We start from the raw sequence: 24,483 nt of genomic DNA on the forward strand, positions 1-24,483 counted from the left end.
CACACACACACGCACACACACAGCTAGGACACAGAAAGAATGCACTTTCACAAACCAGCACCCTCAAACTCAAAGCCAACTCCCCAACAGGGCAGGGCTTGCCCAAGGTCACCCCCTTCCTCAGTTCTGAGGGTGATGTGGAGGATCCCACTCCAGAACTGATCTAAATCCCTGCAAAGGCACAGAACGCCAGGAACTTTATATAATTTTTTTAATATATATATAAAACAAAACGGTCCAAGCCGAGCGGCAGGAATATCCCAAACACGAGTATGTACATCGGTGCTGGAAGGCACAGCGGGTCCACTGGGGGAGCAGGTGGGACGGGAGGGGGCACAAGGTTACACAGGTCTCAGCTGAAGCCAGGGGGGCAGAAATAAAGTGCATAAGTCCCGGGGCCCCCCGTGGCCCAGAAGCAGCAGCCGACAGCCCCCCACTTCCGCCTGGGCAGGGCTCAGTTGAGCGTGACCCGGAGGTACGAGGTGGGCACGTAACCCTCTCCGCCCTGCTTGCGCCGAACCCGGGTCCAGCCGTCTCCTTTGTCCTCCTCCATCAGGCTGAGGTCCTCACCCTCGGCCATGGAGATGGTGCCCTCGCTGGACCCTGTGGGGGGGACACAGATCCTGGTCTGAGATACTCCCCGAGCAGCTGCAGGGCTGCCTCCGCACCCCACCCGAGGTGTCCTCACCTTCAAAGTGGTAGATGGCCACGCACTGGCCTATGGGGGACGTGGGCTCCTCAAAATCTTCATCAAACTCTGTGTAGATGGGGGTGTCCTGGCCCTCCTCCGAGGGGGGCTCTTCGGAGCTGCTTGGTGGTGGGGGAAGAGACCACAGCTAAGAGACAGTCTCCCCGGGTCCCCGAGGCCACCCGTCTGTGTGCCCGGCCACCCGCTCACCTCTCCTTGTTCTCCTGTGACCCACTGTTGCTGCTGCTGCTGTCGGGCGGCGCGCTGGCTGGGGGGTCGGGGGGCCGGCTGTGCCGGTTCAAGCTGTCCCCTCTGTTGCTCAAGACTCGACTCTCGGCTTCGGCCAGCCAGGCCTGGGGACAGACAGGGCTATGACATCAGTTCCGGCCCAGGCCGCCACCAGGTCACCGGCTCTGGACCCAGAGGTTCCCTGAGATCACCCTGCACACCCAGGGCCATGATGGGAAACAGCTGGGGCCCTCCCCGGCCCTGCCGCCGTCCACCAGGTCCCCGCCCACCCGCCTCCCGGGGTGACTCAGCCGGCCGGCCTCTCCAGGGCCTGCCCCTGACCTCATACTTCTGGACCTCTAACTTCAGCCGCTCAATGTTGCGCAGGGTTTCCGTGATCTGGGGCTCCAGGCTGGCCGGGTCCCCCATCTGGGGGGTCTTCTCATAGACATCCTTCATCTTCTTTAAAGCTTCCCTGCAACAAGACAGACACAGATAAGCAAGCTCCGTCCTAGGTGATGAATGAAATCAGACCCGGGGAGGCCGGGGAGCTGATGCATGCTTATAGTCCTAGCACCCTTGGGAGGCTGAGGCAGGAGAATCGTAAGCAGGAGTCCAGCCCGGGCAATTCAGAGAGATCCTTTTTCAACACTTTTTTAAAAACACTGTTAGTAAGGGCTGCGGTTGTACAAAGGTCCTGGGTTCCATACCTCCTCAGTACTGCAAAGGAAAAAAAAGAGAACTTAAATGTGAGAGCCAGAGCAGGTGTGGTGGTGCACACCTGTAATGCTAGCACTTGGGAGGCTGAGGCAGGAAGATCTCCAGTTCACAGTTAGCCTGTGTTACATAGTGAATTAAAAAAAAAAACAAAAACCTGATCGCAGGCCGGGTATATAGCTCAGCAGCACAACCCCTGAGTTTGATTCCAAATACAAAAAAAAAAAAAAAAAAGGAAGAAAGAAAAACCTTATTTCCCCTCCCCTACAAAAAATGGCAGCCAGGTGCTGTGGTGCACAAAGCCAGGCTGGGGCAACATAATGAAACCTCTATCTTGAAACCCGAGCCCTAACCAGTACTAGGGCCTAACTGGCTGGGTCTGATGGCAGTTCAGCATTTCTCCGTGCTGTGAGCTTAGGTTATCGATGGGCTACATATGTGTTTGGTGACAGAACTGTACTTGCAGATACTAAGTCCCACCTTCCCTGCCTCCCTCCACTCCGTATAGGGATCGAACTCAGGGTGCTCTGCACTGAGGTGCACCCAGTCCTTTCTGTGTCTTAGGACAGGGTCTCCCCAACTTGCCCAGGCTGGCCTTGGACTTGTGATCCTCCCGCCTCAGCTTCCTGCGGAGGTGGGATTGCAGGTGTGCGCCCTGCACCCAGCCTGAACCCTACAGCCTAATCCTTCATATACATACTGAGTATCTGGTGTGTAACAGGCACCGTTCCAAGCATCAGAAATATAACTAAAAAGAAAACAGTGCTGAATAAGAACGCGGGGCTGCTCACTCCGTTTGCCGTCTCCTAGGAAGAGTTGGGAGTGCTAGGGGATCCACGTGCCAGGTTTGGAGCGGTGCCTGGCATCCAGCAAGTGGTCAGTGAACGCCACCTGATTCCTGTGCTTCTCGGCGGCTCTGTGTGTTCGCGGACAGGTAATAAGAGCTGAAGAACAGATTTCTGGCCAGGTGCGCTGGTCCACCCGTGATCCAGCTACTCAGGAGGCTGAGGCAGCGGGAGCTCCTGGGCTCCTGGGCAACTAACCCAACAAGACTGTCTCAAAATAAAACTTGAGAAGGGCGGGGCGGGGGAGAAGGAGGGAAATAACCAGAGGATGCTAGACTTGGCTCAACTTCCTTCTGACCCGTGACACACAGAAATAAAGTCAGAAAAAGGTAAAACCAGCGCCCAAGGCTCTGTGACAGCCAGAGTCTGAGCCCTCTCTTAGCTAACTCCGGGCACGAGCCTGCACCCTGGAGACGCCAGAGGCAGACGGTTCTGGGTGGAACTGTGCACCCTAAAAGCCATTTGGCTACGAAGTTCCACGCGGACAGCAAAATAGAATTTGGCTTCCAGCTAGCAAGTGGCAAACGTCAGCCTTATTATGTAACAGGACTGGGAAAGGGATTTTGGTGCTGGAAAGACTGAGATTTTCTTTTTTTGAATCTGGCAGATTATTGTTAATATTTTGAGTGGTTTGGTTATTAAACAGAAAGCTGTCCACTTTTTTTAAAGTGGTACATTAGACTGATAGGGTTTTTAAAAATACATTGAACCATCTTTGCATTATGGGGATACTATCCAAAAGATCCTGCATTTTTTAATGATTGTTTCGTATTTGGGTTTTGCTTTGTTGTTTTTGTTCGTTGGTTGGGTTTTTTGAGACAGGGTCTCGCTATGCAGTTCAAGCTGGCCTTGAACTTGCAACGATCCTGCCTCAGCCTCCTAGGGTCTTGGGATAACGGGCCCCACTTAATTTTAAAATATACACAACATAAAATTCTTGGGGTTTTTTTGTCGTTTTGAGACAGGGTCTCTATGCAGTTCAGGCCGGCCTAAAGCTCACTCCGTAGCCCAGGCTGGTCTTGAACTCGGAGCGATCCTCCTGCCTCAGCCTCCTGAGGGCTGGGATTACAGGCGTGAGGCACCACACCCAGCTCACAACATAAAATTCATCGTTGCCATTTTTAAATGTGCAAGACTTGGTCTAAGTTACTTTCACCCAACCACGTCAGCACATGAGGAATTATTTTGTAAATACATCATTAGATGTGTTTGGCTAGGATTTTGTGTCTAAGATCATAAATGAGGTAAAACAAGCTCATAGTTTCATCTTCTGGATTTCTTGTCCAGTGATTTAAGATTTGAGATCCTACCAGCCTCGGAAAAGGCGGGAGCTTCTGCTCTTTTTAAGTGTGCTGGAACCAATCGTCTAAGACAGGAAGCGGGGGTCTCCTCCGATGTGGCTGGAATCACCCACAAACCGCGCGGCCTGGGGTCTGCCGTGGAGCACTCTGAGCGCCACCGAAGGGTGACTGCGTTTCCAGGTTCTGATCTCGATCTCTGCAGAGCCGGGGCTGGGTCCCAGGGTCTCGGGTACGCCTCGACAGTGCTCACCGCTGCGCTGCACCCTGGTCCTCGTCTGTGACTCTGCTTTGCCCCAAGTGCCCGCCTCTCCCGCCCGCTCACCTCTGATCCACCTCCTTCTGCAGCTCACGACTCCGCTCTTCCAACTGCTGCTGCAGCCGCTTCCTCTGCTGCTCCGGGGGCAAGTGGCTAAAGTCTTCCGTCACCACGGCCTGCCAGGCAGAAGAGGATGGAACGGGGCTTCCAGTCCTGCGTGCTCCCGAGACGTCAAAGCCCCTTTCTCCCTGGTGCAGGTCTCGGAGACAGGCCATGCATAAGGCAAAGCAGGATGGGTGGCCCAGCCGGCCGCAGGAAGCGAGCCCAGGGTCCCACCGCCCAGCCACTGGGCGCCTGTGACGGCCACCTCCTGCTTACTTACCCCACGGCCGGCTCGGAAGCTGCGCAAGGATGCTAGCCGCGGTTTGACCGACTTACTGATCTCACTCAGTATGGCCAAGGGGTCGCGGCCGGAGCGGGGGGACGGGGGTCCGTTAGGCAATACCGAGGGCAGGGGACCCCCCAGCGGGGGCAGGGAAGGGGGGTGCGGCTACCAGCGGGGGCCGGGTCGGGGGAGTGGGTCAGGGATGGAGATGAGAAGGTGCAGAAAACCAGGATGATGGATGGATGGGTGGACGTGAGGATGGACGGACGTAGGTAAAGGAAAAACAAAAATGGAGAAAGAAAGAAAAAAACGGTAAGAAAATCACAACTCAAGATGTCCAACCACACAGGGAAGACGCATGCCAGAGCGACACAGAACCTGGGCGGTGCAGGGGAACGCAGGCCTAGACTGTGAGCCGGGAGGGAGCCGGCTCCTGCCACGTGGCCCTCGTCCTCCAACCTCAGGCCCAGCGGCAAGACGGGGCCGCGTCTCTACCGTCAGGACCCCAGACTCACAGTCTACAGGGCGGGGAGCTCAGACACAGAGGCCGAGGAGAGCAGACAGCCAGGTCAGAGGCAGCAACAGAGGCACAGAGGGGAGCCCGGGCAGGGCAGGGCCGGGCCGGGGTGACAGGTGCAGGTCAGGGCGGCAGGTCTCTAGGTCAAGGGGACCGTGAGACTCACCCAGGAAGTCAGAGGCCGGGACAGTGCAGGTGGGACCACAGGTGTCACCATGCAACCCTCCCAGGAAAAGCCCAAATCCCCAAAACAGAGGCCCGTCCCTCGGACAGCGTGGGGCGCCCGGGACCGATGCAGATCGAGCCTCAGACCAGGACAAGAATTCCTCCAGCTGGTCTCGTCTGCACCCCCAAAGCAGTAGACAGCCGCCGCGGCCCGCCCCGCCCCCTCGGCCTCCTGAGACTCCCTTCCCTCCAGCCTGGGCCAGCAGCCAGGAGGAAAATTCCTGCCCGGGACTCGGTGTTCCGGTGACGGGGCTGCCTCGGGGGGGCCTCCGCTGTCCCCACCTCCCCAACAGCACCGGGCCCCACCTTGTTCTTCTTACTGAAGGGCCAGCGCTTGGCACGGCTGCGGCCTGCACCCCGGAGCTCGGGGCGCCCGTCAGAGGGGGTCCCCAGGCTGCTGTCTGAGGGAGCTCGGTTCATGGGCTGGCTGAAGTCTTCAAATTCCACATCGCCCGGACGGGCGAAGCCTGACTTGTGCAGCTCGATGAGGGTCTGGGAGTCCTGCAGAGGGCGGCGGGGTGGACAGTCAGGGAGTCCTCTGGGAGCCCGCTCCTCGGCCCACGGGACCCACACCGGGCACCCACGTTCTTGGCATCCACGGAGTCCGCAGCCACCTTCATGCCCTCCAAGCACTTGGCGATGATGGGAACCACCTGCAGCTCGGCTTCCGACAGGAGCCCGTACCCGGCCCCTAAGCGGGCAGTCCTGCGTTCATCCATGTCCTGAAGTTTCTGCAGGGACACAGACAGGGAGCTCAGGGGGAGTCACCCCTCAGACCCAGTCGAGTACAGAGACTCTGCGCTGAGCACAGCTCGCTGGTACTATAGCTTTCTAGCTCTTTCCAGCTAGGGGTTGGGACATAGCAACTAGGGTTTTGAGGTATGCATAGGAATCGGTTAACTTCTTAGGGTTTTGTACAGAGGTTGGCCTGGGAGTCCGGGGCACTCACATCAAATATCTGAGGCATCTGTGAAAAATAGAAGTGGGCCTGGTCTCGGTTAAAGCGTTGTAGCTGGGCTGCATATTCATTCTTGCTTTCTTCGGCCATGTGGCTCCGAAGGTGTGCTTGTTGCTTGGCCTGGGGGACCCCAAGGGGCAGGTGATGGATGGGTGTCAGCAGCGCCCAGTTCTGGTCTCTCGAGCCCGCCTGAGCCCCACCCCGGACACGAACCTTCTCCACATCAGCTTTGGTGGCATTGATGTCCTGGTCTAGCCGCTCGGCGGTCTGGGCTGCCTTCTCGGCCTCACGGCAGTCCCGCTCAAACTTACGCTTGCTCTGCAGGGGAGATGGAGCCAGAGGGAGCAACCGCTGTCCCCAGAACAGGGGAGCCGGGACACCTCGGTGAACAGGGACTGGCAGGAGGGAGGCACCGGAAACAGAGTGCGGTGGGGACCCCCTGGGGGAGGGACCAGCCAGCCCTCGCCACCTCGGCTAACTCACATTCTCCAGCTGCTTGAAGCCGTTTTCCAGCTGCTGCTGGGCCCGACGCCCTTCCTGGAAATGCTGGAGGACAGGAGGGACGTGGCTCACACCAGGGGGGGCTCCCCTGGCAGGGCCCCCCCGAACCTCCCCAGCTGGTGGGGACCCCTCACCATCTTCCTCTCCTGCTTCATCTCCTGGGAGTACTTGGCCAGCTCCAGACACACTCGGACGCTGAGATTCTCGGCCACCAGCTCCCGCTGGCCGGCAAAATCGTTCACCTCCTGCAGAAGCTGGACGAAGCATTGCTGCTGGCTGAACCTGGGCAGAGGGGGTTACAGAAGGGGGTCAGGCCGCCCCAGTGGGTTACTGCCTGAGCGCCCAGCTCCCGTACGGGAGCATTAACTCTCCGAGCCAAGTAAATTCTGGTTTCCGTCCTTTACCCCCAAGCCCTGTGTTCGGATGCATTTCAGACACTGGAACTGCTTTAGGTTTTAATAAGATGCATTCTTCCTACCATGGATGCTTCAACCCAGTGGGGCTAGGAGAGCACCCTATAATCAAATTCCATGGCAAGAGTTGGTCACTCAGTCACCCTCGTATCTACAGAATCCCCTAAGGATAATGAAATCTTTGATTGCTCAAATTCCTGATTTAAAAGAGACAATATAAACTGGGTGTGGTGACACACGCCTATAACCCCAGCACTTTGAAAGGCCGAGGCACAAGGGTCACAGGTTCCAAGCCCAGCCTGGGCAACTTAGCATGTCCCTGTCTCAAAAAGAAGAAAAAAAAAAACTTTTATTTTTTTAAAAAATAAAAAAAGCACAGTATTTGCATAGCACCTGTACGCAGCTTCCCGCACTTTAGGACATCTCTAAGTGACTTGCAGCTCCTGATACAATCTAAATGTTACCTACATAGTTATGCACAGCATTGCTCAAGGGATGACAAAGAAAAAACAAATAACTTTGTACAGGTTTGACACCAGCACAGTGTTTCTAGGAGGATATTTTTGATCTTTACATAGGAAGGGACAACTGTATTCACCCAGACCGAGATAAAAGACTACAATTAACAGCAAGTCAGGCTGCGGGGAGGTTGCTAACAAGAAAAATCAGTGAGCAAGAAAGCAACTTCCATTTCTAGAGACCTTTTGGACTCTGCAATGAATCCAAATGCTCTGACAGAAACACTCTGACAAGTTCTGTGAAGCACCACTTTAGCGAGTTAAATCTGTGTTCCTGCAAGACCAGCCCCAATTCACAGATAAGGCAAAAAGAGGCAGGAAATGAGCCACTTGCCCCAAACCACTCATTTTACAACTACTGGAGCATCCTCGTTTAACACATGACGAAAACAAGGGCGGGTTCCCCTGAGAGCCCATCGCTCTGGGAGGCTGAGTCAGGAGGATCACGAAGCCCAGCCTGGACAATTTAGTGAACCATTTGGCCAGACCCTGTCTCAAAATGAAATACCTTAATAAATAAATAAAAAGGGCTGTGGAATGCAGCTCAGTCAGGGCAAAGGCTATGGATTTAAACTTCGAATTGGAAACCCCCCCCCAAAAAAATTGTGGAGGGAAACTGAGTCACGTGCTCCAAATCACTTTGCTGCAAAAGCTGTGGATTTAGGGCTCAAATCAGGTCGCCCGGTTCTTGCACCCAGGTTGCTCTGAGCTCCGGTGCAAGTGCCCGGATGCCCGGGAGAGGCCCGAGGTGGGGTGACAGCAGGGGGGCCCTGGCAACCCCCTCGTCTCTTACTTGGATTCGGGGTCATCTTTGGCAGGTCTCTTGGGCAGGTATTTTTTCACGAGGCTCCTGAAGGGAGGGACAGGCAGAAGGCTGAGCCCGCGGCCCTCCAGCTGCACCCCCGGACCCCGAGGCCGCGTGCACCCGGGGGTCTCACCGCAGCTGCTTCGCATAGGCCTGTTCCACCTCGGTGCGTTCTTTCACGAACTTCACGTATCTGTCCAACAGGTCCAGCCCCCACTGCGTGTGGCGCTCGAGCACCTCGAACTGATCCTGATGGGGTGCGTGGGGGGCTGGGTCACGACCTCGCTGGGAACCCCCGGCCCCACCGCTCGGCCCGGTAGGTAGCCGCACTCCAGGAGCTGGAGCAGGCGTGGCTTCCCGGCGCCGCCCGGCAGCGCGCGGAGGGGGGCAGGAAACTGGCGGGAACCCCTTCCCCTCCCGGGATGGGGCGGCCGGACACGGCGGGCCGGGGCTGCGGGGCCTGGGGCTGCGGGCGGGCGGTGCAGGGGGGCAAGGCCACCCCTCCCCTCCGGGCTCCCCTAATCCCCCCAGATTCCGGAAAATCCGGCCGGCCTGGCGTGAGTGAGTCAGGCCGGAGGCGCAGGGATCGGGGAGGGGGGTCCGGAATGCCCAAGGGGCAGGCTGCAGGTTCCCCGACACCCCAGGGCTTTCCACGGGTTCCTCAGTTTCCCCCGGTGACCCCACTCCAGCCGCGGGCTTGCAGGGGCGAAGGCGATCTGGGGCCTCCGCGGCACCCGGGAAACCGGGGATTGCAGCGCCCGAGGGGGGGGCTCGGGGTCCGCCAGGCTCCGGGAAAGTTCTGGGGTTTCCAGGGTGAGAGGCGACCGGCGGCCCGCCCCGCGTCGGGGGCCCCGCGGGAGGCGGAGGTGGGGCCGGGCTTGCCTGCAGACCCCGCCGGGGCGCCCCCGGGGTGCAGTCCCGGGAGACGGGCGGTCGGCAGGGCGCCCCACGTGGAGGGCGAGGGCGGCCAGGGGATCCCCTCCCCCCGCGCTGGACGGCCAGGGGCGGGCAGGCACCCAGAGCAGCGCTGAGCCGGCCGGCCGGGTGCTCAAAATAGGTGACCTCGCCCGCTGCCCGGGCCTGGTCCAGCTCGCCGTCGCCCTCCTGGCCATGCCGTGCCTCAGTTTCCCCGATCGCGTCCGGCACCGTTTCTCTGGGCTCCAGGGCGTCCCGGGACGCTCGGGGAAACTCCCCGAGAAGGCAGAGGGCAGAGGGCGGGGATCCGGGGGTCCCCTCGGGAAAAAACCCACTAAAGTACGCTCAGCCCGGCTAGAGTACGGCGGGGACAAAGCGGGGCGGGCTAGATCCCGGCCAGCCAGAAGTGGCAGCCGGGACGATCGGACTCACCCACAACTCGGTGCCCCAATCCATGCTGCTCCCGCAACCGAGGAGGCCGCCGCCGCCGCCGCCGCCGCCCCCGCCGCCGCGCCCGGTCCCAGCCGCCCGCCGCCCTCCCGGGGAGACTCGGCCCAGGGCGGCACTCCCGGCCCCGCCCAGACCCGCCCTGGTCACGCCCACCAGCATTTATGCCACGCCCCTCTGCCTTTACCACGCCCCCAGCCGGTTTTTTTCCCTGGGGGCGGGGCTCCGGGGAGGCGGGCATTCAACTGACGCCCCGCCCCCTCTTAAAGGAATATTGCTACCCGACGCCCCTGGATGCACCACTGATACGACCCCCACCCATTTTCCAAGTCTCTGGTGCTTTTCTCGTCCTCTCATCCACCACCTCGTCTCTGCACCGTTCTTCCTTGCTCCCTTCCCTCACAACCATTCCTTAAAGAGCCAAGAGTTTTTGTAAAATCCCAAAGTCAAGTCCTTCCCCCACTGCGTTGGAGAGAACCTGAGGTCACCTGGCTCTTGCGGGCCGAACCGGCTCCAGGCGTCTACGTTCGTCCCACTAATGGCCTGGTCTCTCCGGCCACAGAGCGGATGGGAGACTTCGATCCAGCCGAGGACGCGCCTCCCCCAAGGCCGGGTCCATTAGTGCCCCTACCGCATCCTGCCTTCTTTTCCCTAGAGTCTCCCCTGGGAAACTGAGAGCGAACTGTCCTTGGGGCGCCGGTCCCAGGTCTCTTCCCGTTCAGTTCACGTTTGCGCCTGAACATTTTCAGGTCTCACGCATTAAGGACCAATCAGGTGTAACGATCAGCCCTCGCCTGGGGATGCCGGCGGCCCCTCCCCTTAATGCTTGGGCCCTGGGGCTTGGAAATCTGTTCTCTCCTGTAAAAATCTGTTCGCACCTCGTAAATCCCCTTGCCATGAGGCTCTGGGAGGAAAGAGGAGAGACTTGTGTGGCTCCCATCCCTAACCTCCCCTGCCTTTGGCAGTTACAAAGGCCCACAAGGCGCCCTGTTGGGGGTGCGAAAGAGAGTGGGTCCCGAGACCCGGTCTCCCCTGCAGATGGAAGCCTGGGCGCCCAAACTAGAACTGCCCCACCTGCTGGCGGCATCTAGGTTAGGAAGTCTCTTGTTGCAAAGTGGGGTTCAGTAGCTCCTTGTGAGTTTGCGGCTCAGGCCAGCAAAATTCTGGGCTCAACTCTGGTCAGACTTAAATTGCATTTGTGGTTCAGCCCAGGTCAGCACCATGGTTAAGGATGGGGTGGGAGGCGTACCGAATGGGGCCACAATCCAGTTAGGGATCAGTGCTCAGGCATAATCTAGAGTTGGGGTCTCAGCCAGAGATTAGGTTTCAGTATGAATGAGTGGTTCGGGGTGTCCGGGATCAGCAAGGGAAGGAGGGCAGGTTTTTAGGCTTATGTAGGGGCTCAGCTGAAGAAAAGATTTAAATTTGGGGTGTGGGAAAGCCTCCAATCGCCTCACTTTGGGACAGTGGCTTTAGCCTAAAGTTTATTCAACTTGGGGTGGTAAGTCACCCTAAGGTCAAGATTTAACCTGGAGCCAAGGTTAGATCTCTGGACCAGGAAAATTAGGAGAAAGAGACAAGCCTCGACAGATGCGAGTGTTTACCAAAAAAGCCTAAGGTCTGGCTGAAAGCCAAATCCCCAGGGTAAGAAGAGGAAGTCCTTTGGGGATACTGGGAAATGTAGTTCATTTAACTCCTTGCTGAGCGTGTCTGCTGTCGCTGGATTCTGGGTAATGTAGTTCTGATCCGTTAAGAGTTGGGAGAAGAAATTCCGCTTTCAAGACAGGATATCAGATTCATGATCATTGGTTAGCTGGACTGTTTATCAAATTATATCCGGGATAATACTTCTAGTGATTGGTGTGTGTGGAGGCAGGACTAAGCAGTCTAAGCACTTCCATTCGGAGCTGTTTCTGTCCATCTAGTGTCGTATGAGGGCGGGCTTGCGAAAACGTGTCCGATGATTGGTTGAGGTGGGTGGAAACGCCGCAGAGCAGGGATCTCCGTGTGGCGATTGGCTCACGGGTAGGCGGGCTTAGGTGCGTCAGAGGCGGTGTCAAGGGAGGCGGCAGCTCCAGAGATGGCAGAGAGCGAGAGGAGGGGGCTCGGCTGCTGGAGCCCCGCAGAGTGGGGGCAGCGACTTCTTCTGGTGCTGTTGGTGGGCAGCTGCTCGGGGCGTATCCACCGACTGGCGCTGACGGTGAGTTCCGCCGCGCGGTGGTCTGGGGCAAGGGGCGTAACTTTGTGCGGGAGAAGCCCCCGGTGTGGAGTGGTCTGGCCCGTCCTCCCCGCTCCTTCCGCGGCGTGGAGCGGCCGGACGCCCCCCGCATCCAGGCCCGAGTGGTCCGTCCCAGGATCCCCCTCTGTACTCGCGTTGGAGGCGCCTGGCCGGGGGCGCTGCAGCCTTTCTGGCCCATCCAGGCCAGGCTCTGTGTCTCGGGACCCCCTAACCCTTCAGCCTTTTAAATTCTTGGAATCCGTTCGGGAATGCCACAGCCCCCTTGGCGCCGTTCAGAAAGCACCCTAGGGGTTTCTCGGATGAGATCTGATCATTCACCGAGCTCTTGGCAGCTCAGCTGAAATCTTAGTGCCCTAGGGGCCCGGCGGAATCTAAAAGTTTTCCAGGCGAAGAAGGAATGGCAAATCCTGAACAGTAACTGCTCTCGGGGTGGTATTCCCCTCGGGGGTGGCTTCTCGTGGTCCCCTGGTTTCACTTCCTGAACTCAGAATCATAGTTGGAAGCTCCCCGGCCACCCTGTCCCTGCCCGAGACTTGTCTGGCCACAGAACCTCGGAAAGGCCTTGCCACCCTCTCTGGTCACCCTCCCCCCTGAACAAGGGACCCCAGGAGGCTGGGGCTGGGCGGTGGTGGTGGTGGGGCCTCGTGCCAGAACCCTGGGCTGGTGGGAAACCATCTGAGCCGCCTCCTTCTGCTTTGTGTCCGGTAGGGGGAGAAGCGAGCGGACATCCAGCTCAACAATTTTGGCTTCTACACCAATGGTTCCCTGGAAGTGGACTTGAGCCTCTTGCGACTAAGCCCCGGGGAGACAGACGACAAGTCGCCGTTGGTGAGGGTCTTTGAGGACGGCTGGGGCTGATTGCATATGTTTCACAACCTCCCCCGCTTCTAGATTCCCAGCCTAGCCCTGCGTCTTGCCCCTGTGATCACGGGCAAGTCACAGCCTCACTGTGCCTCAGTTTCCTCCTTTGTAACATAGGGAAAAAAGTGTCTCAAGTGAAAGACGCGAGACAGTGTTCTTAACCGCCAATATTTACTGACTGGAGTGGACCAGGTACGGCGTTGAACAGTCTCCGTGACTCTGTTCCCCCACGGCAGCCCTTCTGGGAGTCTGTGGAAATTCGCCGAATCCCATTTTATAGGAATGATCACAGGCTGGGAGTGGCTTTCTGATTGTACTACCTTGGAAATGGCAGGGCCCCGAGTTCCAATGTGATGTGCTGAATTCCAGCGCCCAGAGCAGGAAAGCATCAACATTTTAAGTTGGGGAAAGGAGAATGGGATATGATTGGTCTCCGCATGGAAGTGGCATCCACATTGAGTCCCGTTGGGTGGCTGGAGATACAGGAAGAAGAGGGAGGGGGCTGGCTGGAGAAAAATGCAGAGACGGTTTGAGCAGTGCATAGTAGCTGCTCAGTAAATACAAGACCAGCTTTCTCTTGCCGTGAGAAGGGTAACTCGGTGGTCCTTGCTACAGTGTCTTACGACTTGCTTTCTTTGGACCCACCAGGTGGGGTTCAGTCTGAGCCGGGCTCGATCTGGCAGTGTCCGATCCTACTCAGTGAGTAGGGGAGTGGGGAAGCGCTGTGGGGGTGCAGTGTGGGGTGGGGCTGCCTGTCTCCCGTGTCTTTCCCAGAGGTGGGGTGGGAAGAGGTCCTGGGGAGAGGGGAGGAACCACCATAACCCAGGTACCCACTGCCCGCTCCCAGGCCCAGGATTCCCATGAATGCCCGCTCCACAGAAATAGTAGCAACCTCCTGGTCCTGTTCCTCATCAACACCAAGAATCTGCAGTAAGTTGGGGCTGGGGGCTGGCTAGAGAGCCACGTCTGGCAGGGAAACGGTGGTGCATGCCGGCCATCCCAGCACTGGAGAGGCTGAAGCAGGAGGATTCCAAGTTCAGTCCCAGCATGGGCATTTTAGTAACTTAGCAAGACCTCGTCTTAAAAGATTTTTTTTTTTTTTTTAAAAGGACTAGGGTGTAGCTCAGGACAAGGCCATTGCACTATAAAAAAATAAAAGTTAAAAAAAAAATCCATGTCCATCTTCCTGAATATGGCATATACCTGTCCCGGAGCTCTCAGATGGATTAAGCCAGCAGAGCAGAACCCCCCTAGGCAGAAAACCACTCACAATTTAGTGTGAGCTCCAAACCTGCAGGCTGAAAAAGAGGGAAACGGGAAGGCTACTCACAGAATCGGGGTGGGGGCGCTCAGAGCAGAGGCCCCATGCAGAAGGTTGGCACGGGGATTAACGCTGACCCTTCACACCTGTGGAATGCTTCTTGCGTTCCTGGTGGCGCCCTGAAAACTTGTGTTTCTTTATACTTCAGTCGTTCCCATTTTTTAGCTGCCCAAACTGAGTCTCCCACACTGGGATTCAGACGCAGGCAGCCTGGCGTCAGTCTCGCCACACGGTGGCACCCCACAGCCGACCCACTGCTTCTTCCTTAGTACGGCAGTGGGCACGGAGCGGAGGTCACGGGGAATGACAGATAGCCGTTAGCGTAGGCAGCATCCGCGCACGCAGGGCCTCTACCCTGCTGGATCTGGAACTTGGTGACCACTGACTTGACCGGACATTGACCCCCTCATCATCCCCTCAGGGTCCAGGTGCGGAAATATGGGGCACAGGAGAAGCTCTTCATCTCTCCCGGACTCCTCCCCAGAGTGCCTTCCCACCCCGGGCTCCCAGAGGCAGCCCCCACGGTCACTCCCGAGGCCAAGGCGGGCGGCGGTGCGTCCGGTGGGCAGGAGGGGACGCGGGGCGGGGATGCCCTGCGTGGGCTCGGCTTTTCTCCCCGACATCCCTTCACCTCATAAAGCCTCCCACCTGTCTCCCACAGGAAACTCCACGGCTAGCAAAGCCCCGGCTAAACCTGCTGGGTCTCAGGTTCGGGGAGCTGGGACTGGTGGGGGAAGGTGTACCCCGAGAGCATTGGGGTTCCCAGCCCAGGGCCAGCTGAGGGAAGAGCTCTGTCCCCTCAGGGTCCCCCTGAGAAGAGCAAGGACCTGGTGTTGCACCTGGGCCACCTCAACGACTCCTACAACTTCAGCGTGAGTGTGCAGAGCCCCCGGAGCCCGCCCCGCCTGGTGAGACCGCCCAGCCTGACACCCTTCTCCCCCCACGCAGTTCCACGTGGTGATTGGCTCCAGGGCTGAGGAAGGCCAGTACAGCCTCAACTTCCACAACTGCTACAACCTGATGCCGGGCCAGGAACGCCCCTTCGACCTCACGGTGAGCGAACCAAGGGGGTGCAGGTGTCAGGGGTGCTTGCTGCTGTGGGGGCCAGGGCCAGGCTTAGCTGCCCTGAACCCTTCAGCGGCCTTGATGGGAAATGCTAACCAGGACCTGCAGTGGTCTGTGTCTGCGGGATTCAGAGTAATCACACTGTAAAAATTATGTCAGTGTCAAACAAAACGCTTCTTGTCACTGTTTTGTAAACTGTCTTAGCCTTTAGGTTGTTACCAGATATTCTTGCTCCTCTTTTTTAAAATTGGGGCTAGACCCCAGGCCCTTTGCACATCTGCACATCGCCAGCATTTTTTTTTTTTTAACTTTGAGACCGGATCTTGCTAAATTGCCCAGGTTAGCTGAGATTTATGATCTGTAACCTAAATAGTCTAGAGGTGATTTAAAATCTATAAAAAGATGTGTGCAGGTTCTGTGAAAATACTTTCTTTTCTGTTTTTTGGTACTGGGCATTGAACTCATGACCTCATGTTTGCCAAGCAAGCGCTTATGCCGCTGAGCTAAACTCCCAGCCCTCTGTGTAAATACTTTGCCATTTGACATAAAGGATATGAGACTGTCTGATTCTGGTGTCTGCCCTGCAGCGATGCCCTAAGGATCCTGAGGTCAGCCAGTATATACCCATTTGAAAGATGAGACACATTGAGGCTTAAGGAAAGCTAGGGGCTGGGACAGCTCTCCAAGCACAGAGCTGTGGCTACATGACTGGGGCCACCCTGTCCCCAGGTGATGATCCGAGAGAAGAACCCCCAGGGCTTCCTGTCTGCCGCAGAGATTCCCCTCTTCAAGCTCTACCTGGTCATGTCTGCCTGCTTCCTGGCCGCTGGCATCTTCTGGGTGAACATGCTCTGCAGAAACACGTAATGAACACCCCTGCCCTCTGCCGGCACCTTCCCTGACCAGGGCTTCCGCTCCCTGCCAGCCGACGAGCTTTGCCCCACCCCGTGTCCCCCTCCTTTCCCTCCCAGGTACAACGTCTTCAAGATCCACTGGCTCATGGCCGCCCTGGCGTTCACCAAGAGCATCTCTCTCCTCTTCCACAGCGTGAGTGGTGTGGGCTGGGCGGCAGACGGGGTAGGGTGGGAGCACAGGGCCACCCCTCCCTGCACCCTGGACCCGGATACCACGTGTCCCCCGCACAGCCGGCCTTCAGTGTCATCCATCTCCGCCACTGTCGGGGTTACCTGTCTGCCGGTCCAGCGATGGCCTCACTGTCCAACCCCCAGCACCGTGCCATCCCAGCACTGCTGTCCCTGTGACTGAGATGTGTGTGTCTGAGCCCCACCCTTCACCCTGCTTATAACCATCAGCCGGCGTCCGGCCCCCTCCACACTGCCCACTCCCAACATCCACCCCCTGCCCGTCCACGCACCCATCTGACTGTCCCTCCGTCTGTCCACCTGCAGATCAACTACTACTTCATCAACAGCCAGGGCCACCCCATCGAAGGCCTCGCCGTCATGCACTACATCACACACCTGTGAGTGTGCCCTCCGCCGGCTTGTGGGAAGGGCCAGTGGGGCGGGCCCGGCTCCCACCTCCTCACCAGACCCTCCCGGCGCCCTGCCCAAGGCTGAAGGGCGCGCTCCTCTTCATCACCATCGCCCTGATCGGCTCTGGCTGGGCCTTCGTCAAGTACGTCCTCTCGGACAAGGAGAAGAAGATATTCGGGATTGTGATTCCCCTGCAGGTGCCCAGGGGAAGCCCCGGAGGGGAGGAAGGTGGGGGAGGGGCGGGTATAGGTCGTGTCCCCCACCACTCACGCACTGCACCCCACTGCTCAGGTCCTGGCCAACGTGGCCTACATCGTCCTGGAATCCCGAGAAGAAGGTGCCAGCGACTATGGGCTTTGGAAGGAGATTCTGTTCCTGGTGGACCTCACATGCTGTGGGGCCATCCTCTTCCCAGTTGTCTGGTGAGGGCCCGCCCCTGTCTGAGGCCACGCCCACACCCGGGCTCCCTCCCTGGCGGAGGCCACGCCCACACTCGAGGCCACGCCCCGTCTTAGGCCACGCCCTCATCTGGGCTCCCTCTGGGCTGAGGTTCCTCCTGTGGGCACTGGGGCATCTGACCACGCCCTGTACCCCTGCCTGTCCAGGTCCATTCGGCATCTGCAGGACGCATCTGGCACAGATGGGAAGGGTGAGGCGGTTCTGCAGCCAGCCCCCTTGCTGCCCCCTCCCTCCTGCTGGCCCTGAGTGTCCCTCCTGACCGTGCCCATCCTGCTGGCCTCCGCGTTCCTGGGCCCGTCCGTCTCCTTCCCTTGGGACACCGCAGCCAGCCCTTCTCCCTTTGGTTCCCCCCCCCCTTGCCCTCCCCAGGTCTCCCCTCCACCTTCTGCCCCGTCCGCCCGCCCCTCCCGCCCAGGTGACCCTGCCCCTCTCTGCCCTCCTCAGCGGCAGTGAACCTGGCCAAGCTGAAGCTGTTCCGACACTACTACGTCCTGGTAGGAGCCCGCCCCAGCCCCGCCCCAGCCCGGGTGTCCCAGCCCCTCCATCCCCTCCGTCCCCTCCGCCTGTCCCCAGGTCATCTGCTACGTGTACTTCACACGCATCATCGCCATCCTGCTGCGCGTGGCCGTGCCCTTCCAGTGGCAGTGGCTGTACCAGGTGAGCCGGGTGGATCTGTCCGGGTCAGCCAGCAGAGGCGGGAGCGCCTGACCCCTCACCGCTGTGTCCCACAGCTCTTGGTGGAAGGCTCCACATTGGCCTTCTTTGTGCTCACGGGCTACAAGTTCCAGCCCGCCGGGGACAACCCGTACCTGCAGCTGCCCCAGGAGGCCGAGGAGGACATACAGACGGAGCAAGTGTAAGGCCTGCGCTGGACAGGACAGGGCCTGGCTGAGGGGCGGGGCTGAGCGGTGGGCGGGGCCGAGTGGGTGGGCGGGGCTGAGCAGGGTGGGTGGGGTCTGGGCGGGGCCTGCCGGTGGGCGGGGCCTGGAGGAGCTCTGGGCCTGCCTTAGGGCACCGGGCCAGCGACCCAGAGGTGGGGGCGGGCTGCCTGCTGTGCAGGCTGCATACCTTTGCCCTGTGTCTGCCCGCAGGATGACCGACTCCGGCTTCCGGGAAGGCCTCTCCAAAGTCAAAAAAACAGTAAGCGCCCGGGAGCAGTTGTGATGTGGCCACTTCTGGGACCCGAAGTCCACCGTCCATTCGTCCTCTTCCTACCGACCCTCCTGTCTGCCTCAGGGGCCCAGAGCGAATGTGGGGAGGTGGCGGGGGCCTACCCGGCTTCCTGGGGTCCCCCTTCCTGGGGGGGGAGACAGACGCCCCCTTCGAGGCCCCAAATCCGGCCACTTTTTCCTGGCTGCAGGGCTGCCCTGTACTTACTGTAATAATGACCAGTCTGTTTTTGCTATCTGGGTTTCTTGCGTTTCTGGGGTTGAGGTTCAAGGCAGAAGTCCTGTTTACGGTTTAGAAATCTGTATTCACAAGCGGGGTGCAGCGTGGATGCGTTCTGGGTTCAATAAATACCCATTGAGTAACTAATCCATGCCAGGCACTCTGCCAGGTGCTGGGGACAGAGCAGTGACCCGGGCGGTGCCGTCCCTGAGCCCTCGCACCTGTGGCGGGTCTGCACAGGCCCCTGAGCAGCCAGAAGGACAAAGCTTGGAGAAGGCCAAGAGACTTGGAGAAATAATTCAGCCCCGCAGGGGACAGTGCGCCTGTCGTCCCAGCGCTCTGGGAGGCAGAGGCAGGAGGGTGGAAAGTGTGAGCCCAGCTCTGGCAATTTAGTTATTTAGCAAGATCCTGTCTTGAGATAAGTAATAGCAGTAATAATAATCCGTCGTGACTGCTGTATGGCGTGCCCTGCAGAAGGTTTCTGAGGACTTGTTAGCCTGGGCGGTGTAGAGAGGCTTAGCAACGTGCTCAGTCACGCAGCTTGTGGGTTAGTGAGAAGCTCGGGGCTGGAGCCCCCCAAGCCAGGCCCTGAAGCCCCACAGGCTCCTCTGCAGCGAGGCCGCTGCCCCTGGCTACCTGTGACTGTGACCCGGGCCGCTGGCTCACCCTCTCTGATTCCTGGCTTGTAAAACAGGACCTCAAGTTGGTGGAGTTGTCCCTGTGACTGAGGTGTGAGGGGCATCGGGGATCCACTCAGCAAGGGCAGGTATTTAGGATCCCTCCCGTCCCCCCCACCAGGGCTCCAGGCCCCTTTGCAAAGCAGCAGCGGCCCAAGCATGGGGCAGGGAGCAGGGCTGGGGTGAAGGCTTTTTGTAAACAGAAGCAGACACAGCTGGGGCCCACGTGAATGAACAGCCCAGCCAGATGGAGAAGGAAGTGGGCTGAGGGCGGCCGGACGCAGCCTGAAGGCAGCAGGAGCTGGCAGACACATTCGGGGTTTTCTGCTCGTGCCCCGGGAGCCATGGCAGGTTAAAAAGGAAGGACAGGACTGCGTAGACGGGTTTCCCCAGGGCGTGTGTTGCAGGAGGCAGATCATGGTCTCCCTGACCCCCAAAGGCCTGCCATGGTGAAAGGCAGTATGAAAATGACCATCCATGAAGGACCTGGAGGTGGAGATGGTCTTGACTCAGCCTCCCAACTGCAAGAATTAACAGACCAGTGTTGTTTTGAGCTGCCAAGTTTGCAAAGGATTTCTTACAATGCAACAAGAGACTCAAAAACAGCTTGGCACAAACTGGGGCCTGAGTGCAAATCCCAACTCTTAACCAGCTGCAGGATTCTAGGCAAGGGACCAAAGACTATCCTTTACCTGTACGTAGGAGACTAATTTCTACAGCCTGTGCAGTAAACAAGTTGAATACAAGAAGTCAACAAACCGCCTGTGATTGCTCTCATTAGCATATGCGTGTCATATTCAGGGGTCTCCTTTGTTTATGGGGGTACAGTCCAGGAGCTCCAATGACTGGCTGAAGCCGATCACATACCCAGGCCAACAGATCCAGTGCGGTTCCCTGCTACCTCCAATATGGTGCTGATTGTAAAGCAGGCCTGGTGTAAGGTTAACAAAAATGCCTGATTGCAAAATAGGATATTTATAAGATACATTGTATCCATGGATCAACTTCCCCACAAGGAATGCAATCATTACATATTGCAGACATGTACTGATTTAAAAAAAAATAGAACAAGCTGGGCATGGCAGTACAGGCCTGTAATCGCAGCACTCGGGAGGCTGAGGCAGGAGGATCCTTGTGAGCTCCAGAGCAGCCCAGGCTACAAAGTGAGTTCAAGGCCAGCCTGACCTACACAGTGAGACCCCATCTCAAAAAAAAAAAAAATGTAATACTATGTTATAGTGCTCTCAAAGTGTCATATTGTGGTTTCTCCTTTTCATTTTTACACATCCAAGTCCCACAGTCACTATTTCAGTTGGTTGGGGGCCATTATTAAGTAAAATGAGTGTTAGTTGAACACAAGGATTCTGATTCCTCAGTAATCAACCTGACAAGACAGTTACTAATGAGTAACGGGAGGGTAGCATCTACAAGGTGGAGACACTGGTCAAAGGAATGATTCAAGTCCAGGGGAGATTTTACCACACCACTCAGACCAGTACACAATGCAAAACTTTAAAATGGTTTATTTCTGGAATTAAAAAAATAAGGCCTCCCTGTATTGTCCAGAGTAACTCAGGTGATCCTCCAACCTCGGGCTCCTGAGTCGGTGGGAGAGGGGACAGAAGGAAGGAGGCGCTGGGAGAAAGATTCCAGGCAGAAGCTCGGTCAGCATCTGGGTTCAAGAATAAGATGGGGATTTAGCAGGGGAGGGGTCAGGGCCATTGTCAGAACCGAGCAGAGTGGCCGTGAACAAACAGCTGCTCTGACTGTGGTCAAGTGGCCATGTTTTCCATTTGCCTGGTGTGGCTGGATTCTCACCCCAGACCAGAAAGGTGCTTCCGTGGCCATGGGCCTGCAGTTTGGAGGAGGAATAGAGACAGGGACCAGTGGCCCGAGTGCCCGGGGGACCCTGCAGATCCGGAATCCAGGATCCTGCCTGGTGCTCTGAGAGCAGGAGTCCCCAGCACCCTCGGAGCAGGGGTCAGGGGGACCACTGCCACCGGGCAGCCAGGTCAAGGCTGCCTGCGAGTTAATGAGTAACAGCGTTGCAGAAGGTGAGTTTCCAGGAGGAAAATTACAGGAAAGTAACATGGCTGGGGGGGTGTCTCTGTGGTACGCAGGCCGGGCTGCACCTGTATCAGGGAAAGAATGGAGGGGTTCAGGAGGTGACCAAACCCAGAAAGTGCACAACCAGGGTGCCCGGGAACCTGCCCTTAAATCACCCCCACCTCCTCCTCACGGTTCCCAGTTAGCATGCCAGACAGAACACGGGATTTCTGGGTAAATCTGAATTTCAGGTAAATTGCAAGTACGCTGGACTTCAGTACCTTGGGAAACTGGCTCCAGGATGCCCACAGGATTCCCACCGGACCCTGTCTCAAGAAATGAAACAAAAATCAAGTCAACCTCAACGTCCATCAAGCTGATAAATGGATAAAGTGTGGTATTCGTACGTGGGGGAGTACTACTCTGCCATAAAAAAGGATAAATTTGGGTCAGTTAAGCGAAACCATCGCAGACACACAAGTTTAAATATCACTCTTAAATGAGAAACAAAATTACAAATAAAGAGCAGAACAAAAGATAATAGGAAATGAGAGGAGAGATCCTTCTCAAATGGGAAGGTGATCAAGAGATGGAGGGATGGGGAGAGGGGAGGGAAGAGGGATGGAAATGAATTAAGATGTGTGGTGTGCGTGGACCAACTCCACACCAGCAGCGTGAGCATTATGGGCTGCAAGCGTGTACTAATAAAAAGAGCTGAAAGAAATAAAATGGCATAGATATTTGCATAGAACCTGCCCGCCTTTTCCCCTTAGACTTTATATTCTTGCTACAGTGTAAGTGCAGTGCACACAGTGTATCCTGTAGGGAACAATCACCAGAACAAAAGGCCTCTGCATGCTTCCGTCTGTGGAGGTTGAATCCACAGAGCGCAAATGCGCGGCTGATTGTACTTTCTGAGGTTGCTGTTCGCTTACTGCAGGAGCCTGAACCCAGGGCCTTTGCACTGAGCGCTGTTTTATGGTTTATTTTGGCACAGGCTGAGCTTGAACTTGCGACGTGCCAGCCTCCCAGAGTGCCCGGATGATACCCGTGCAGGTCCACCGCACTGTACCTACGTCGGCTTCGTACCCCATGATGCATCGGGCGGCCTCGCCCGTCTGTCTGGCCTGGAGCTGGAATGCTGGCCTGGTGGGTGTGCCGCGTGGAAATCCCCCTCACGCACGCGTCCCAGCTGCCCCTCTGCTGGCTTATCTTGTCCACGATTTGGAACACACACATCCTTAGAGGAAAATCACGGGGCTGAAGAATTCCCCCTTCCTTCCCCCCCAACCCCAGGCCTTGGTGTCGCCAGTTTCCTCTCCGCTGATGTCTTCCTGAAGCTCGTGACGGGACCTGGACCCTGTCCAGCTAGATGCCAGCACTGTGGACATGCCTGGTATCACCGTCAGTCAAACGGATCGAAGGATGTCAAACTCCTACCCCATGAGCCTTGCGGGCACTGGGGTCCATTCCAATATCCCAAGTTGGAGGCCATCCTGGGCAGTGTAGTTCAAGGGCCGCCCAGACTACACAACCGGAGCCTGTCTCAAGAAACAAAATAAAACTAAACAAAAATCACAAAAATACAATGTGGTGTTTATGCACGATGGAGTACTACTCTGCCATGAACAAGGATACACGCTGTCAGCCTTACCATGATCCCGTCGCTCGGGTTTGTACAGAAGGTGCAGGTGGTTTACGGAAGGCTCCAGAAAGGAAGCCTCGCAGCCAGACAGAAGCCAACACCAAAATCACTGTCAAAAACAAAGCCTGTGGCTCTGGCGTTAATGAAACAGGAAATTGGTTTCTTGGGGGTGAAAGTGAGGTGGGGAAGTCATGGGGGGCAGCTGGGAGACTCAGTTTCAAAAGCTGAACCTCAGTTTTGCAAACAAGCAAAATGTTTTCTTCCTCCCTCCTCCTCCTCCTGCTCCTCCTCCCCTTCCAGGGTGTTGCAATCCTGCAGAGGGCGGCCAGGTTTGTTCAGTTCGCCAAGCCTCCCCCTACCCTGCCAGGGCCAGGACAAAGGCGTGGTTTACAGGAATCGGTGCAAATTCTCTTTAACCCCTTCAGCGAGGGGCTGGAAATCGCAGCTCCAGGAATGGAGACCCTGCGCCCCCACCCTGCACCCCACAGCACAAGGTAGCTGGCTAAGCGGCAAAAAGCAGGAAAAAAAAAGGCCCCGGGGGGTTCACTTCCGAGGTTGGCATTAAAAAAGCCATCCTACATTCATCCAGAGGCCTTTGGTTACAATCGCAACCCATGTTGCGGGGGAAACCGAGGCGGAGTGGTAATCAACCGCTCACGCCAAGTTCACGGCTCTTCGGTGTCAGAGCCAGAAAAGCCTGCAGGCTGCGGAAGGTTCCAGAAGTCTGCGCACCGGAAGGGCTTGTTCCTTCCACACCGTGCAGCGGGAGGTGGGTGCAGGCGGGAATGAGGAAGCGGCCGTGCACTGGGAGGAGCAATCTCTGAGGGAATTGGAGCCCGTGACAAAGCAAGGCCCAGGGCAGGGACCCAGAAAGACAAATACGGGGGGTATGTGTGCACTGCCAGAAGGGGTTCAGGAAAGGCGACCTCTTCCTCTGTAACCATGTGCACATTTTGGGTCTTATGCATCTATTCTACCTAAATGCACGTGCACAATTTAAATGATACAACTTAAAGCAATCATAGCCCGTGAGGATGTAGATGTAAGATATACCTCTATCTGTATCTTACAAAAGCTAGAGACAAGACTCTCCTCATTGATGACTGTGTTAACCACCCAGCACTCTGACGAGGGTGAGTCCCCCTTTCCCTAGAAAGTAAATATACCTGGATAGTGAACTCCTATACATACTCGAAAGCCTCGCTGAAATGCCCCCACCTCCACAAATATTTCTCTGATTCCTCTAGATGCAGACTCTGTCTTTTCCACTGGGGTAAATATTCAATGGGGTTGGGAATGTCTGTGCTAGATTTGTCCCCTCCCACCTTTCCCTCCAGCATGGAGGCCTCTGGAAGTAGGGTTCTACCACCCAGCATAAGGTAGACTCACAGAGAAAGTGTGTTTAAAAAATGCATGAGAGGCACAGGGGCATACATATTTATGGTCCCAGCTACTCAGGAGGCTGAGTCAGGAGGATCGATTGAGCCTAGGAGTTTGGGGCCAACCCGGTCAACAGAGCAAGATCCCCTTCTCTTAAAAAAAATAAGTCAAACACCTGTAATTCAA

At 57.0% G+C, this 24,483-nt stretch overlaps 2 protein-coding genes and 1 long non-coding RNA gene across 8 annotated transcripts; 1 reads left to right on the plus strand and 2 right to left on the minus strand.

The window, feature by feature from the left end:
• Positions 1-197: 197 nt before the first annotated feature.
• Positions 198-9,851, minus strand: Trip10 (thyroid hormone receptor interactor 10). 4 transcript variants are annotated; one of them, XM_003460727.4, is made up of 15 exons: positions 9,705-9,851; positions 8,491-8,606; positions 8,346-8,402; positions 6,756-6,903; positions 6,604-6,666; positions 6,334-6,438; positions 6,112-6,240; positions 5,747-5,893; positions 5,469-5,663; positions 4,418-4,585; positions 4,102-4,211; positions 1,259-1,391; positions 899-1,041; positions 689-807; positions 198-603 (listed from the first exon to the last, which is right to left on the minus strand). In XM_003460727.4, the coding sequence occupies exons 1-15, from the start codon at positions 9,726-9,728 to the stop codon at positions 455-457; spliced, it is 1,806 nt and encodes a 601-aa protein (XP_003460775.1). In that variant the 5' UTR covers positions 9,729-9,851; the 3' UTR covers positions 198-454. The 4 variants fall into 4 exon arrangements, with proteins under 4 accessions (XP_003460775.1, XP_063084801.1, XP_003460774.1 ...); XM_063228731.1 differs by having other exon boundaries at positions 689-810; XM_003460726.4 differs by lacking the exon at positions 4,418-4,585.
• A 1,888-nt stretch (positions 9,852-11,739) lies between these two features.
• On the plus strand, positions 11,740-18,565 carry Gpr108 (G protein-coupled receptor 108). Of its 2 annotated transcripts, XM_003460729.5 has the most exons (18): positions 11,740-11,919; positions 12,667-12,786; positions 13,468-13,518; positions 13,667-13,749; positions 14,562-14,692; positions 14,802-14,848; positions 14,944-15,012; positions 15,089-15,193; positions 15,935-16,068; positions 16,177-16,252; positions 16,615-16,688; positions 16,781-16,898; positions 16,993-17,123; positions 17,307-17,350; positions 17,605-17,654; positions 17,734-17,817; positions 17,892-18,016; positions 18,252-18,565. In XM_003460729.5, exons 1-18 carry the CDS (start codon positions 11,800-11,802, stop codon positions 18,322-18,324), a joined length of 1,635 nt encoding a protein of 544 aa, XP_003460777.1. In that variant the 5' UTR covers positions 11,740-11,799; the 3' UTR covers positions 18,325-18,565. The 2 variants fall into 2 exon arrangements, with proteins under 2 accessions (XP_003460777.1, XP_063084806.1); XM_063228736.1 differs by having other exon boundaries at positions 17,605-17,817.
• Positions 18,566-20,760: 2,195 nt separating this feature from the next.
• On the minus strand, positions 20,761-23,093 carry LOC106028641 (uncharacterized). 2 transcript variants are annotated; one of them, XR_002792171.2, is made up of 4 exons: positions 22,927-23,093; positions 22,362-22,813; positions 21,554-21,598; positions 20,761-21,358 (listed from the first exon to the last, which is right to left on the minus strand). It is a non-coding gene; the product is annotated as an uncharacterized LOC106028641 (long non-coding RNA). The 2 variants fall into 2 exon arrangements; XR_010040398.1 differs by having other exon boundaries at positions 21,554-22,813.
• Positions 23,094-24,483: the final 1,390 nt, after the last annotated feature.

The sequence above is a fragment of the Cavia porcellus genome, unplaced genomic scaffold (genome assembly GCF_034190915.1).
Source record: "Cavia porcellus strain 051 isolate PalLab524CR breed Dunkin Hartley unplaced genomic scaffold, mCavPor4.1 scaffold_17, whole genome shotgun sequence".
In the NCBI taxonomy this organism is placed as follows: domain Eukaryota; kingdom Metazoa; phylum Chordata; class Mammalia; order Rodentia; family Caviidae; genus Cavia; species Cavia porcellus.

Bases quoted from the DNA above. Each gene is read 5' to 3' on its own strand.
- Trip10 (XM_063228731.1), bottom strand. From the start codon at position 9,728: ATGGATTGGGGCACCGAGTTGTGG. The intron at 4,212-4,417 runs GTAAGTAAGCAG...TCTGCCTGGCAG, and splicing joins GCTTCCGAGCCGGCCGTGGG to GCCGTGGTGACGGAAGACTT. The intron at 811-898 runs GTGAGCGGGTGG...CCCACCACCAAG, and splicing joins TCACAGGAGAACAAGGAGAG to CAGCTCCGAAGAGCCCCCCT.
- Gpr108 (XM_063228736.1), top strand. From the start codon at position 11,800: ATGGCAGAGAGCGAGAGGAGGGGGCTCGGCTGCTGGAGCCCCGCAGAG. The intron at 15,013-15,088 runs GTGAGTGTGCAG...CCCCCCACGCAG, and splicing joins ACGACTCCTACAACTTCAGC to TTCCACGTGGTGATTGGCTC. The intron at 17,351-17,604 runs GTGAGGCGGTTC...TGCCCTCCTCAG, and splicing joins ATCTGGCACAGATGGGAAGG to CGGCAGTGAACCTGGCCAAG.